This window comes from Indicator indicator, chromosome 13, assembly GCF_027791375.1.
Source record: "Indicator indicator isolate 239-I01 chromosome 13, UM_Iind_1.1, whole genome shotgun sequence".
NCBI classification, from domain to species: Eukaryota; Metazoa; Chordata; class Aves; order Piciformes; family Indicatoridae; genus Indicator; species Indicator indicator.
The window spans coordinates 29,099,369-29,114,523 of NC_072022.1; the positions used below are offsets into that span (position 1 = coordinate 29,099,369).

The 15,155-nt window shown below is 56.6% G+C and overlaps 1 protein-coding gene across 1 annotated transcript; it reads right to left on the reverse strand.

Annotated features, from left to right (window-relative positions):
• Positions 1–1,452: 1,452 nt before the first annotated feature.
• CEP63 (centrosomal protein 63) lies at positions 1,453–13,406 on the reverse strand. The gene is made up of 11 exons (XM_054385778.1): positions 13,233–13,406; positions 12,570–12,665; positions 10,626–10,751; positions 9,238–9,351; positions 7,427–7,660; positions 7,031–7,176; positions 5,484–5,598; positions 3,565–3,753; positions 2,892–3,088; positions 2,069–2,375; positions 1,453–1,617 (listed from the first exon to the last, which is right to left on the reverse strand). The coding sequence occupies exons 1-11, from the start codon at positions 13,368–13,370 to the stop codon at positions 1,462–1,464; spliced, it is 1,818 nt and encodes a 605-aa protein (XP_054241753.1). The 5' UTR covers positions 13,371–13,406; the 3' UTR covers positions 1,453–1,461.
• Between the last annotated feature and the right edge of the window lie 1,749 nt (positions 13,407–15,155).

The following is a 15,155-nucleotide window of genomic DNA, read 5'->3' on the forward strand; positions in this document are numbered from 1 at the left end:
CCAGGCTTCATTTGCCCCCTCACAGCAGAGTGTCCCAAGGCCCTGCTGAACCCACAGGAGAAGAGCTGCAGCACCCTGAAGGCAGACAGAGCCTGCAGCAGATTCCCACTTCCAACGTGCTGAGCTGGAACCAAGAGAAATATTCCAAGTAAGTGTCCACAGTTTTGTTTCAAACAGGAAGCAAACCTCTGGCTCAGCCCTGCAGAGGTGTAAGAAGCTCTCCAGTGCTATGGAAGGCACAGTTCCAACACACAACAAACACCTCTCCAGCTTCATTAATCACAACCCTGCCAGGGCCAGGCGACCATTGCAGAAGGTTTTTGACACAGCAGAGCAGAGCAGTGTGCCTGAGAAGCTGTGCAGCCCCAGGTGAAAGCCCCTCAGTAGCTGTCCTGGCTGTGGCATCTCCCTGCAAGGCAAACAGCTCTCTCCCTCCTCCTCTGCTGCTAAGTGCAGGCTCTGAGCACAGCCAGGGCTGCAGCTCCAGAGCAGCTCTGCACAGACTCCTCTCCCATCTCAGCACTGCCAGCTCTGCCCTTTCAGGCAGCCCTAGGCCTGCAGAGGTTTTGCAATCCCTCCACCACCACGAGGTGCAGGCACTCTGCTGTGTGCCCTCAGATCAGCTCTGCAGCATCTTGCTCCTCCTGAAGGTAAATTCAGGTTTTGTGGCCATGTCCTGCTCTGAGCTGAACAGAGCTGGCCCTGGCCAGGGATTTGACTTCCCAGCTCAGGCTCTGCTCAGTGCTGCCACTGCCTGCAGCTCAGGGCAGCCCTACCCTGCCAGGGGCTGCTGCCAGCAGAGATTGCTCCATGTGCCCAGATGGCACCAAGGGCACTGCCACACCTTGTGTGCTGCACCGGGGTGCAGAGGAGAAGGCTGCAGCTGCAGGGCAGGTGACCTAAGCTGACAGACAAGGGACTGCATCCCATGGATGTCACATCTGGTACAAAGCTGAGGGAGCACCAGGCTCAAGGCTCTGCTTCACTGGCCAGTGTCCAGGGAGGACCCTGCCCCTCATCCTGATCTGTGTGTTCTGAACCCATTCTGGGATTCCCAAAGAAGAGTTCTGTTCCTTGAACACAGCTGCTCTGACTGGGGAAGGAGTCAGACAGAGGTTGATCAAAATCCCTAAGAGGAGCCACAGAGGAGTACATCTGTGTGGACAGGAAAGGAGGGTTTCCCATTCTGGTTTATTTCAGGGCTTTCACACATCTACAAAATATACTAAAAAAATCCTTTGCATTAAAATTAGTACAAAAAGAGACCTCTGAGGCAAGCTGCCTCAGGTGTTTGTGGTGTAACAGCCTGCATCAGATGCAACACATTAGAGAAGGGTTTGCTTTCCTCCTGTCAGCAGGGCACCAGCAGGGCAGCCATCACCCTGATCCAGCTCCAAAGGCAGCTGGTTCCTAGGCACCTTCCCAGGCACAGCTTGGCCCCAGCAAGCTGAGCAAGCAGCATCACTGCTGTCTGAAGTGCCTCACGATCTCCTCACTGGCTTTTTCCAGCTCCTCAATGTGACTGTTCAGGCACTCAGTGATGTTCTGGGATCTCAGCTCCTCCTCTTCCAGGTACCTTGCAGCTATTGCTCCCAGTGAAGCTCTAGGCAGGGGGTTCTAGAAGCAAACAAAGAGATGAGAGCTGCAGTGCAAGTGCCAGGCCTTCCTCTCAGCTAGCAGGAGAGGCCTTCAGTTCAGGGAGGTGACTGCTGCAGCAATCCAGAGCGGTCCCTGCAGTGCAGGCAGGTGGTGCAGCAGCAGCCTGCAGCCACCCAGAACCTCTGTGCTGAAACACTCAGCCTCTGACACCCCCTCACAGCCTCTGCTGTAGACCCAAGCCAAAAGCTGAGGCAGGATCCTGAGGGGACACAGTGAGGCACAGCAGAGAACCAGGAGCTGCTGGAAAGAGCTCATCCAGCACTCTCCAAGAATCCAGCAGTGGATTCTGCTCCCTGTGGACTGTTGCATGCTTACAGAACCACACAGAGAAGGACCTGGCTCCTCCTGCCAGATGGGAGCCCAGTCACAGCCTCAGCTGCCCAGTGGCAGCTTCTACACAGCTGCTTACCAGGGGCATAGATGCTCTCTGATGCTGTGAGCTGCACTGCACAGCTGCTTCCTCTGCAGAACCTTTGTTTCCATCCAGCACATGGAGCACAGAATCTCTTCCCAGCAAGGTGCCCACAGCAGGTGGCTCTCTGCAACTCCTCCTGCTGCTCTGGGACTGGAGCTCACTCACTGCAGGGGTCACGCTTCTTAGCTCAGCGGCCTCCCACTCCTGGAGCCCTCCTTGCTGGTGCTGACCATTCTCCTCAGCCTTGTGATGTGCTCTCTCTGCTTGTCGGTCCTGTTCATGCTGGGGGTCCTGAGCTGTCCTGGAAAGCAGGTTGGAACCCCACTGAGGGAGGGTCACAGCCCCACCCCAGGGGGAGGGTTTGCCTCTCAGCAGCTGAGCTCCAGCAAACTCTAACACACAGGCCCCTGCCAAGGCAAACTGCCTCTTGTTCCCAGTACACATCCAGTCTCTAGGAGACACCAGGAGCTAGAGGCTGCCTGCTGCAGTACTGCAGAAGACAGGAGCACAGCAGGCTGGGCCAGAGCTCATCTGTTTCTGAATGCAAGGACAAAGCGAGCCCTGCACCTGGGGAGGCACAACCCCAGGCATCACTACAGGCCAGAGGTCATCCTGGCAACTCCATGGAGAGGGACCTTGGAGTGCTGGTGGGCAGCAAGTTCCCCATGGGACAGCAACGTGCCCTGGTGGGCATGAGGGCCAAGGGCATCCTGGGATGCAGCAAAGTGTGGGCCAGAAGGGCTAGGGAGGGTCTCCAGCCCCTCTGCTCTGCCCTGCTGAGACCACAGCTGCAATACTGGGGTCCTTCAGCACTCACCTGCATTGCTCATCCCTGGCCCCATCTTGCACCTGCTGAGCAGGGCCCTGGGCTTCATCCTGGCAGACCTGCTGAGTGAGTTCCAGTTTTGCCCTGGCCTCTGCCAGCTCCTTCTGCAGCTGCTGGTTCTCAGACTTTAATCGATTCAGTTCAGCAGCACAGTCTCCACTGAGTGCTCTGCAGGTGACATCTCTTCCCTAAGGGACACAGGAGGGATGAAGTTGAAAGACCTTGGAGCCAAACCCTTGAACACCTCCAGAAGGAGGCATCCACAGCCTCCCTGAGCAGCCTGTTCCAGTGGCTCCCCACCCTCACTAAAGTTTCTGGTGTTGAAGGCCAGGCTGGATGAGGCCTTGAGCATCCTGGGCTGCTCAGGGAAGTGGTGGAGTCCCCATCCCTGGAGGGGTTCAAGGACCTGTGGCCATGGCAGTTGGGGCCATGGTTTGGTGGCCATGGGGGTGCTGGATGAGCTCCAAGAGCTCTCCCAACCCAGACAATTCTGTGGCTCTAAGCAGGACAAACTCAGATTCAGTTAGAAGATTTCACCCAAAGGGTCTCGAAGTCTTTGGTCAAGGACTGAAGAGAGAAGGAAACAATTGAGATAGCTCCAAACCAGGAAGGTATTCCAAGCCTTGGGATCCCTTCTCGAGGCAGCAGCAGAGTCCTTCCTCACCCTGTGCTGCACTGCTCTCCTCTCTGCTCGCTCAGCTCTCAGCTGCTGGGGGGCTGGTGTGGAGCCGCTGGCGGCGGCGATGCTGACCTCTCGCCGGTGCAGCTCCTGTGTCAGTCTGCAGATTTCCCTCCTCATCCCTTCCAGCTCACTCCTGTGGATCTGTTCAGCTCGAGAGAGCTGCTCCTTCAGCTGCAGGGAGACAGGCACACACCTCCCACCAGCTCTGGAGAGGTGGCACAGCAGAACAGCCACAGAACCATGCAGGAACAAGGGGAGAGCTGGAGAACAACCTCCTCTGTGCCTGCTTGGCCTTCCCGAGGGAAAACCTTCCTCAGCCCCATCCCTCCCCACTCCAGAAGCTGCCACCTGGCACACAAGTGACACGCTCAAGAAGCCCTACCTGCTGCCATCAGCTCCTGAGCTCCCCACTCCCCTCTGTGACCAACAGCAGGCCGGGCAGCTCCGTGACCCTCGGAGCAGAGCCCTGCAGTCTGCCCTGTGCCTTCCCGAGGCAGAGGGGACAGCTCCAGCCAGACCTGCCCTCTGTGCACTTGTCCTGAGCCCTCACAACTGGCACTGGCTTGTAGCAACTCCAGCTCCCCATGGCAGAGCTCCAGCAGCTGGCTGTGCAGAGGGTAAAAATGCCTCTGTGTCCTCCCAGCTCCCTGTGCTGAGCGTCAGTCCCTGCACAGTGAGAGCAGAACCAGTGCCCAGTCACTGGCCACATCCAGGCTTGACTTTATTTTTAGTACCTCCATTCTCATTGATCTCTTTTCCAGTTTGCTAAGTCCTGGCCCATTCAGCTGCTCCCTGGACTGAAAGCCCACAGGCCTCCATCCTTCTGGTCCCCCCTGTGCATACCTCAGCTGGGTTGGTTTGTGAGCTGGCAGACCTGCACCGCCTGCCACGCTCTGGCAGCACACCAGGGATTTGTTCAGTGACACAGCAGAACAACAGCCTGGCACCATTTCTTCCCCCCTATCCCACTCCATTAGCCAGAAACGTTCAGCACCCTCAGCTCCAGGGTTTTTCTGAGCATTACAAGCATTTTAGCAAAGGGAAGCAGCTGATCTCTGCCCAGCCATGTAAATACTGCACATATGGTGATTTATCTCTGTGTCACCTCAGTGCCTCCCAAGTATATAAAACAGAAGCAACCATAATCAATCTTTCTTTCCTCCCCAGCAGCCTGCAGCAGGTTCATTTGCTGTGTGGCTGTTTGAATGTGTAACCAGGCAGGCATGCCTGGCAAGAGCTGCTCCCCTCCACGCTCGTGACAGAGGAAATAAGATCTGCACACCACTGAGCTTTGTCACTCCACTCCAGTAAGGCTTCTGCTGTAAGCAGGCTCCAGTGGAAGCTTTCACACCAACTGATCCAGACCATTACTCAAAGTCAAGGCTTTTGGAGGGCTGCCTCCCCTGGGTGCACACAGCACCAGGCTGTGCTCCTCGTGGCAGCTGAGCTGCTCCACCTCTTCCAGCCCTGGACCCCACATGCAGGCACTGAGCTGCAAGCAGCCTCCTCCCTCACAGGTGGGTCAGGACAGGTTTGAAGTGGGACAGAGGTACTGCAGCCAACCCCATTCCCTCCCTCTCCTCTGTCCTGCTGGCAGGCTGCACCAGGCTCAAGCTCAGGATTCCAGAGCTCCAGCACTACCTCAAGGACCCCACTTTGCAGAGAAGTGCTGTGTGCCAGGCCCAAGAGATGCTCAGAGCAAACCACACAGCCACAGACAGCTGCAAACCTCTGCTCTCCTCCTTGGCCAGGTCTGGCCTTACCCTTCAGCACATCACTGCCTCCACAGGGCTCCTGGCCTTTGCTCCCACCTGGAGCTCTGCTGCCTGTGCACAGGATCCAGGTGGGAAGAGCTGGCCCCACAGAGCCCTTCCCCCTCCCCAGGCACACAGCAGGGTTACCTTTTTAACCTCTGCCTTTGCCTGGGCATGGTGCTCTTGCAGGGACTGCAGCTCTTGGGTGCTGCCATCCAGCTCTTCACTCAGCTCTGCACACCTTGCAGTAGAAGACAGCAGGCTGGGGGCCAAATGTAAAACTACAGATTAGAACACCCCCAGGAGGAGGAGGACCTGGCCAGAGAGACTTTCATCTTCCAAACACTCTGCTGTGTCTGTCAGAGTAGAAAGCTTACTCCTAAGCTAGGAGTTCCTCACCAAGCCTTTGCTTTTGTTTCCCAAAGTCACTTCCAGGAACCTGCTCTAGCAGGTGGTAGCTGCTTCTGGGTTGTTTCTTTACTGTGCTAAGCTCCCATGCAAACCACAAACTCTGAGAGGAAGACTTTGCTTCTAGTTCTTAGTCTGCAGGAAGGTTTAGGTCTGGTTCTTACCAGGTGACCAACAAAGACTCCTGAACCTGTTAGGAATGGAGGCTCTGAGCCTAAGCAAGCTGCAGCACTGCAGACTCCCAGAGTGTGCAGTGAGAAGCAGCCACCCAGCAGCACCTCACTGTGAAGCTGCCAGCTGAGACATTTGATTTCTTGAGCCCTGTAGTTCTTTAGCCAGGGCTTCTCTGGCTGAATGCAGCAGATCAGCTACCACAGCACCACCCAATCTTCCCTGCACAGCCCAGGGAGGCAGGCAGCTGCCTACCTGTTCTCCAGACGCATCAGCTCTGACTGCAAGTGCTGCTCCTCCTCCTGGGCAGCAGCCAGCTGCTCCAGCATTCTCTGCAGCCCTGGCTTAGACAACTGCTCCTGCAGGCACTCCTCCAAAGCCCTAAGCAGGAACAGCAACTGTCAGCCTGAGCAGAGAGCCTGTGTGGCACTAGCACAGGGGAAACCACCAGCACCTCCTTGGAATTCTCTGGAAAATATGCAAAATCCCACAGGAGGTGACACCTCTGCCACTGTGAGTAAGTAAAGCTACCAGCTGGATGAGTGAGTGCCCCCTGTTCCAGTTCTGCCTGGCTACCCCCTACCCCTGCCCTGCTGCTGGCTCTCTGGAGCCAGGCAACCTCCCTGCCACCAGCAGAGATCCAGCTGCCAGCAGCAGTGTGGCTGGCAGGGAGCACACAGCAACAGCTCTGGACGTGGACAGCAGAACTCTGCAGCTCCTACCCATGGCCAGTGCAGAAGGGGAAGGCCAAATGACTTTGTCCCACATGCAGCTCCCTTACCAAGCCCCCAGTCTGCCAGCACCACCAACAGGCAGGTTCTCAGCCTGTTGGTCTCCTGCACTGAGAATGACTCAGGGTAAAACACCCCAAACCTCCAGGAAGGCAGCTGAGCAGGGAGCTGATCCCTCCCACACTGTTTCCCACCAGCTGGATCCAGATGCAGAGCAATTGGACAAATGCTGGGAGGAGGCAGAGCCCTGGGGAGCCCCTGGAGTGAAGCACTCTGCACAGCAGCCAGCACACAGCCAGCTGTCTGAACACACTCCCAGCACCCTCAGTGGGTGACCTGGGGATCCAGAGCTGGACTGAGGAGCACAGGGAGCAGGGAGGTTACCTGATGAGGAGCTCCTTGGTGTGAAGATTTTCAGTCACCCTGGCCAGCTCCTTCTGCAGTTGCTCCTGGTGCAGCTTGGAGCTGTCAATGAAGTCTTCTTGAGACTGCAGGGTGGCTCTGAGTTCCATCTTCTCCTCCTCTAGCACCTGCATGGGAGGGGAGGAGAAATGGCAGTGGCAAGATGGACCAGATCAGTTTGCTAGGATGTGAGGAGATGCTGATCAGAATTTGAAGGAACCCTGGGAAACATGCAGAGGGTGCAAAGCCAGCTCTGAGGTGCATCAGGAGCTTCCCAAAGGCTCCAGGGTGAGAGGGGAGCTGGAGGGTGAAGAGCCTTTCTCTTCCTTCTCTCAAGCACTGCTTTGTATTCCATTTCCTCGCAGTTCCTCCACTGACCTCTAACATTTTCTTGGATTGCCTTAATTCCTCTTGAACTCTTTGCTGATCTTCTAGAATCATCTGATTGTTCTCAGTCAGGTCATCCACTCTCATGTTCAGCCTCTCCACCTCCAGCTGGTTGGCACAGATGGCATCATTGGCCCTCTCCAGCTTGCTGGTTAAGTGCTGGATTTCCGAGCAGCTGGCCAGCTCCACCGACTCCAAAGCCTGCTTCCCACTGGCAAGCTGGGTCTAGGAGCAAGGGGTTTGCATTAAGGCTACCTGACAGGAGACAGCTGGAGCACAACACCACCCAGCAGCCACTGATGCCTCTGTGTAACAAGGCAGAGCCTCCAAGCAGCCCTGCCACCTGTCAGAGAAGCAGGGAGGGACCTGTGCCAGGGGCACACGGGGGGCACAGCTTCCAAGGCAAACAGAACAAAACATGAGAGGGCTCCCAAAAGGACTTCAAAGAGAAACTGGGAAAAGAGGAGTTCAGACCACTCAAGCTGCCCAAGTATGACCTAAGAACAAAGCTGCCTCCTATGTTTTGCTCTAAGGCCAGACCAGGAGAAACAGCAGTGTTTAAGGTTTGTAAACCAGAGTCACAGCCTGGCAGGGGCTGGAAGGGACCCCCAGAGATCAGCCAGTCCAAGTCCCTGCCAGAGCAGGGCACCCAGGGCAGGGCACACAGAACACAGCCAGGTGGGGCTGGAAAGGCTCCAGAGCAGGAGACTCCACAACCTCTCTGGGCAGCCTGCTCCAGGCCTCCAACACCCTCACACCAAACAAGTTTCTCCTCCTGCTGAGGTGGAGCCTCCTGGGTTCCAGCTTGTACTTGTTGGTCCTTGTCCTGTCACTGGGCACCACCAAACAGAGCCTGGCCCCTTCCTCCTGACATCGATCAGATCCCCTCTCAGCCTTCTCCTCTCCACACTAACCAGCCCCAGTTCCTGTTTCAGTGCTGCACAATAAGGAGAGCTCCTGTGTGGCCCTGCCTGGCAGCCTGCACTCCAAGGACACATCTGCTGTCACACAATGGAGCTGTCAGTGACACAGGGACAGCAGCCAGACCTTCTGCTCACTGCCTCTCTGCATTTGGAGATGTACCAGTGCCAGCCTCTCACAGAGCCCTGTCACAGCCACCTTCAAGCCTGTCATCACAAACTTCCTCCTTGCAGGAGCTTCCACTCAAGAGCAACTCAGGAGCCCATTAAGTGTGAAGCCCTCAGCAAGAGCTTCTTCTCAGTGTCTGCTGTGATTGTGTCACTGACTGCACAGCTGTGCTCCAGGTCACCTCCTCTTGCTCTGCTGCAGCTCCACTACCTCCCTGAGCCACCAGCTCCTCAGCAGCAGCAACCCCACCTCTGCCTGCCCCTAAGAGCCTTTAAATAACAAAAAACCACACAAGGGAGAGGGGCTGACAGCTGCTGTTACTGCAGTACCCTGCAGCAGTATCCATGGCAGAGGAGGCTGCTCCCCACCCCCTACCCTGAGCTGCACCTACCAGTGCAGGTTCAGCTGCTGGCAGCTCTGCAAGGCAGCAGGAGCCAGCAGCTCAACAGTGTCACATGCTGTGGTCTGTGCCTCCTCCTGCTACCTTCTCTGCTAATTGGAGGGGTGTCAGGGGCAGCTGCACCAGGTTTGTCTAACCCCTCTTGACAGACTCCAGAGCTCTTTTCCACACAGCACTCCCACAGGTAACTCTCATTCCAGCAGGACAGGAGGAGGCCTTTGAGTGGAAATCCTCAGAGCTCTCATCAGCCTCTGCTCCCCTCCTTCCTGCTGCCACAAACAAAGCACAGTCTTTCAGCACACTTTAATCCTACCTGAATGAGCTCAGACTGCTCAGCCAGAGCCTTCCTCTGTGCCTCCAGGGATGCCAGCTGCTGCTGGTAGAGCAGGCGCTGCTTTTCCCAGTCCAGGGCCTTCAGACGGAACTCCTGCAGGGGCAGCAGGGAGGGTTGGGAGCACTGTGGCCATGCAGCTCACGAGGAGGCATCCTTCCAGCCCACAGCCACCTTTGCTTTGGCCCTCCAGCAGCTCCTCCACAGCAGGGAAACCATTAGCCAGCCAATTGCTGCAGCCCCTCAGCAGAGCAGAGCCCTCACAATCTGTGCCTGCCTCACCTGCCCCCTCCCAGGTAAGCTCAGTGCCAGCTATGGCTGCTGGCTGATGCTGGGAGCTGCCAGAGCCAGGCTGCAGCAGGGACCTGCTGCCAGAGCTCCAGCAGCTCACACTGCCTCCAGCTGCCACAACAGGCTGCTACTGACAGCACCACGGTGACAGGAATGAACAACAGCAAGCATCACAGCCTGGCAGGGGCTGGAAGGGACCTCCAGAGATCATCCAGTCCCAGCCCTTGCCAGAGCAGGGCACACAGAACACAGCCAGGTGGGGCTGGGAAGGCTCCAGAGAAGAAGACTGCACAACCAATCTGGGCAGCCTGCTTCCCAGCCTCCTGCTGAGCTGGCACCTCCTAGGTTCCAGCTTGTACCTGTTGCTCCTTGGCCTGTCCCTGGGCACCACCAAGCAGAGCCTGGCCCCTTCCTCCTGACCCCCACCCCACAGCTATTGATAGACATTGATCAGATCCCTCACAGCCTTCTCCTCCCCACAGTAATCAGCCCCAGGGCTCTCAGTCTCTCTTCACAGCAGAGCTTTTCCAGTCCCTTCATCATCCTCACAGCCTTCACTGGACTCTCTCCAGCAGATCCTTGTCTCCCCTGAACTGGGGAGCCCAGCACTGGACACAGAAAAAATTGAGCTCCACACAGCAGATGAGACAGGGTTGAGAAGAATCCTCAGGTTGGAAGGGACCTCAGAGACCTTGTATTCCAACCTCCTGCCATGGGCAGGGACACCTCCTAACATGGCTTTGAACACCCCCAGGCAGGAGGCAGCCACAGCCTCCCTGGGCAGCCTGTGCCAGACTCTCACCACCCTCACACTGCAGAACTTCTTCCCCAGCTCCACTCTAACCCTGCTCTGCCTCAGCTCCAAACCATTCCCCTTGGCCTGCCTCCTGCAGAGGCTCCAACACAGGGACTGCCTTTACTGCACAAGCCTTCAAGCAAGCTCCAGCTGGAGAGTGGATGGAGAGCTCTCTAAGCAGGACTCACAGCCTACCCCCTCTGCCTGCCTGCTCAGTCACAGTGCAGCCCCAAGTCCCTCCACAGCCAGCAGCTCTGCCTGTCACTTGGCCTTCCCTGCCTACCTCCAGCTTCCTGCTCAGTCGGCTCATTTCCAGCTGCTCCTCCCCTTGGCTCTTGTTACCTTCTCCTCTAGCTTCCCTCAGGTGCTTCTTCTGCAGCTTCTCATAGCTCCTCCTCAGCCTGGACAACTGCAAGGAACAGAGTGAGAGACACAACTGTGCTCAAGGCCCTGAGGCAAGAATGAAACTGGCAGACAAAAAATGACTTCACACAGACCAGTGCCCTCACCAAGGCCAGAGGGCTTGCAGGTGAAGCCTCCTGTCTGGCCCAGGAGCCTGCTGTGTGCAACAGGACTGCAGAACATGCCAACGTGTGACAACAGCACGATGCCACTGAAGCTGTGCCACCAGCAGCTCCACTGAGACCTCTGCCTCACCACTGCTGTAAGCAGGACAGATGCAGGTTTAGATGTGGCTGTTGATGCAGCAGGAGCAGGGCAGCCCTCTCTCCACAGGCAGCTCCCACCACTGGCCATCTGCTGACACCAAACTGGGAGCAGGGCCTGACACCCCCTCAGGCTGTGCTGCCACCCAGTGTGACCTGGCCAGGCTGCAGAGCTGGGCAAAGGTGAAGCTAATGAAGTCCAACCAGGAGAAGTGCAGAGTCCTGCCCCTGGGGAGGCACAGCTCCAGGCACCACTGCAGCTGAGAGCAGCTCAGCAGAGAAGGGCCTGGGAGTGCTGCCTGGGAACAACTTATCCATGGGACACCAATGTGGCCTGGGGGCCAAGAGCATCCTGGGGGGCACTGAGTGTGGCCGGCAGGGCTAGGGAGGGTCTCCTCCCATTCTGCTCATCCCTAGTTACACCACACCTGGAATGCTGTGTCCAGGGCTGGACTCCCCAGTTCAAGAGGGACAGGGAACTGCTGGAGAGAGTCCAGGGGGGGCTGTGAGGGTGGTTAAGGATTGGAGCATCTCTTACAAGGAAGGGTGAGCCCTGGGGCTGCTCAGTGTGGAGAAGGCTGAGAGGGATCTGATCAGTGTCTGTGCTTGAGGGGTGGCTGTCAGGAGGGTGGAGCCAGGCTCTGCTCAGTGATTCCCAGTAACAGGACCAGGGACAATGGACATGAACTCAATCACAGGAGGCTCCATTTGAGTGTGAGAAAAAAACTTCCCTGTGAGGGTGCTGGAAGCCTGGAGCAGGCTGCCCAGAGAGGTTGTAGAGTCTCCTTCTCAGGAGACTTTCCAACCCCACCTGGCTGTGTTCTGGGTGCCCTGCCCTGGGTGCCCTGCTCTGGCAGAGGTTTGGACTGGGTGATCTCTGGAGGTCCCTTCCAGCCCCTGCCCTGCTGTGGTGCTGTGATCTCCTCATACAGAGGGGCACCTCAGGCCTCACATAGGGTGAGGCATCATTTGTTATGGGATTAAAAGCCACTTGTGAAGCTCAGGCAGGAACTGGAACTGTTGCACTTAGTGGGAGAAGGAAGATTTGAGAGTTGCCATCAAACAGAACATCAAGATGACTTCAGCTGTCATGTTCTGCTCAGCTACACTCTGGATTCCACAGCCAGGATGAATGCCAACACAAAATCTCTCTCCCACACCCACTGCTAGGATGCTGAAGTTGTACCAAACTGAGAAAAAAAAAAAAATCTTCTGGCCAACCTAAACCTCCCCTGGAGCAGCTTGAGGCCATTTCCTCTCATCTTATCATTTGTTCCCTGGGAGAGAAGACCAACCCCAGCTGGCTCCAGCCTCCTCTCAGGGAGCTGTAGAGAGCAATGAGGTCTCCCCTCAGCCTCCTCTTCTCTAGGCTCCCTCAGCTGCTCCTCCCCAGCCCTGCTCTCCAGATCCTTCCCCAGCTTGGGTGCCCTTCGCTGGAACCGCTCCAGCTCCTCAGTGTCCTTCTTGTGGTGAGGGCCCAAAACTCACCACACAAAGTATTTAACCCATCAGATCCTGTATCAGTTGGGAACTAAAACCTATTTGCTCTTTCTGCCACTGACCTCCTCCTGGAGTTTCCTCAGCTGCTGCTGATACTCTCTGGCCAGGTCCTGTTTACCCCTCTCCGTGTCCTGTAGCTGCTGGTGCAAGCTGGCAGCCTGCAGGAAGAGCCAAACAGCAAACAAAGCAGAGAAGAGACCTTCCTCCTGATGTCCAACCCAACTCTGCCCAAACCACTGCCCCTTGTCCTATCCCCACAGCCCCTTCTGAACAGCCTTCCTCTGGGACCCTGCAGATATTGAGATGCAGCTCTGAGGTCTCCCTGGAGCCTTCTCTTCTCCAGGCTGAACAGCCCCAACTCTCCCAGCCTGTCCCCACAGCAGAGCTTCTCCAGCCCCCTGACCACCAGGTCCATGTCCTTCATGTGTGTTGGGCTCTAGAGCTGGACAGTGCTGCAGGTGAGCTTTCACCAGAGCAGAGGGGCAGCAAAGGCTCCTCTGAAAATTGTGTTTCTGATTTGCAAGCGGCAGCTCCTCCTCTGCTCAGCACAGCTCTCTGCTGACTTAAATAGTAAAAACCCCAACCACCAGCACTGGATTAGACACCAGCCCTGGCACGAGCCCAGGCATGGCACACTGAACACCATGCTCAGTCCTGAGGCTGTCCTGTAAGCTGCAGAACACAGAGGCTGGCAGGAGCCAGAGGACAGCATGGGCCTGAGGTACCTCCTTCTGTGCCTCCTGCAGAGCAGCCCTGGCAGAGGCCAGCTCCTGCTCCCGGGCACTGATACAAGCTTCCAGAGCCTGGGTCTGGCTTTCCCATTCAGCTCTCTTGTGAGCCACCATGAGGTCGATTTGCTTCATCAGCTCCTGCAGCTCAGCCTCACAGGACGTCAGGAACCCCCCACTGTGAGAGAGAGAGAGCTCCAGGTTACAAAGCAGGCACCACCCCACACAGCCTCAGGGTCCCCCCAAAGGTCAGCAGAACAAAACTGACTTGCACCAAGGGCCAGCTCTGCACACGTCACAGCATGGGTTGGGCTGCAAGGGACCTGAAAATCAATCATCCAGCCCCACCCCCTGCCATGGGCAGGGACATTTCCCACCTCCCACCAGCCCAGGCTGCTCAAGGCCTCATCCAGCCTGGCCCTGAACACCTCCAGGATTCTGAACTCTCTTCAAATGAGTTTGCAGAGCAATACACGGAACATTTCTGTCTTCATCCCATCCTCTAAGGCAGAGTCCCACAGGTCAGATGTTCCTATCACAGAATCACAGTGCCAGGCTGGAAGGGCCCCCAGGGCTCCCCTGGCCCAACCTTCCCAGCTGATGGTGCAGCTGAAAGGAGCTGACCCAGGCCCCTGGCAAGCTGAGTCTGAAACCTGCCCAGTGGAGGGGACTGCACTGCTGCCCCTGGGTGATGATTCCAGTGCCTGACTGTGCTCATGGGGAACATTTCCCTCTGCAGCACAGTGGCAATCTCTCCAGCAGTAACCTGTGCCCAGCACCCCTTGGCTTCTCCTGGCACTCCTTGGAGCCTCCATCCTCCTGGCAGCCACCCTCTGTGCCCTGGGCCATGGCAGTAAGGTCTCCCCTCAGCCTTCTCCTCTCCAGCTGCACACTCCCAGCTGTGGCAGAGATGCACAGTTGGCAATGACCAAGAAAAGCCACAGGCAAAGCCCCTGAGAGGAGGCTGCACATTAGGGAGCTGCCTTCTGGCCAGGGAACCATTGGAGCCCTTCTGAGCACTCAGCCACCCTCACAGGACCACGCCTCAGTACCTGGAGCCTGTTTTATCCACACTTTGTGTCTGCCTTCCTTGCTCTCCAGGCAGAAGCATTGGATACCAAGTGTCAATCACCAGAGAACTCTCACAGCCAAGCTAGGAGCTCCTGGGACAGGAAGCTGACTCCACTGCAGCCCAAGTCCTGAGTCGGGGCTGGGGACAATGTGACCCTGCAGAGGGAAGCAGCTGCAGGGTGCTGGGGGAAGCTCCTGCTGGTGCTGCAGGAATTACTGGAGCCACTGCAGTAAACTACTCTAACACTTCACCCGCTGCTAAGCCAGGGGCAATATTAAGGCTTGCAAGATACAGCCCTGGGCACTGAGCTCCAGCATGACCTTCACTCGTTGCATTTGCCTGAAAAACAGGAAGCACAGAGATGGGAATCGAAAGGTTCATGGATTGGACTTTCTCTGCACGCTTCACAGCTTGGCAGTTTCCTCCAAAGGGAAAGAAACACTTCCAGAAGCAGCCAAAAATCAGCTCCATTTGAAGTTCATCCCACCCTGCAAGTTAACCCAAAATTAGCAGCTATTATGCAGAGCAAGAACATTTCCTCCCCAGCACCTGCTAATGTAAAGCTATGTCTGAGGCTGACTTCTGCAAGCAGCTCTCTGTGGAAGACAGAGGATCAGGAACTCTGAGCTACAGGAGTGACTGTGGAAACAGCATCAGTGACCTCTGCTACCTGCACACATCAAACCTTCTCTTGCCATTCTTGGCACTACAGCCTCTCAGGGACCCAAAAGTCCAGAGACTTCCACCTGAGACACAGCACCAAAGGATCCTTCAGTGAAGAATGGAACTCTGCAGTTTCAACACACAATCAGATTGGGTTGGAAGGGACCTCCAAGGGTCACCCAGTC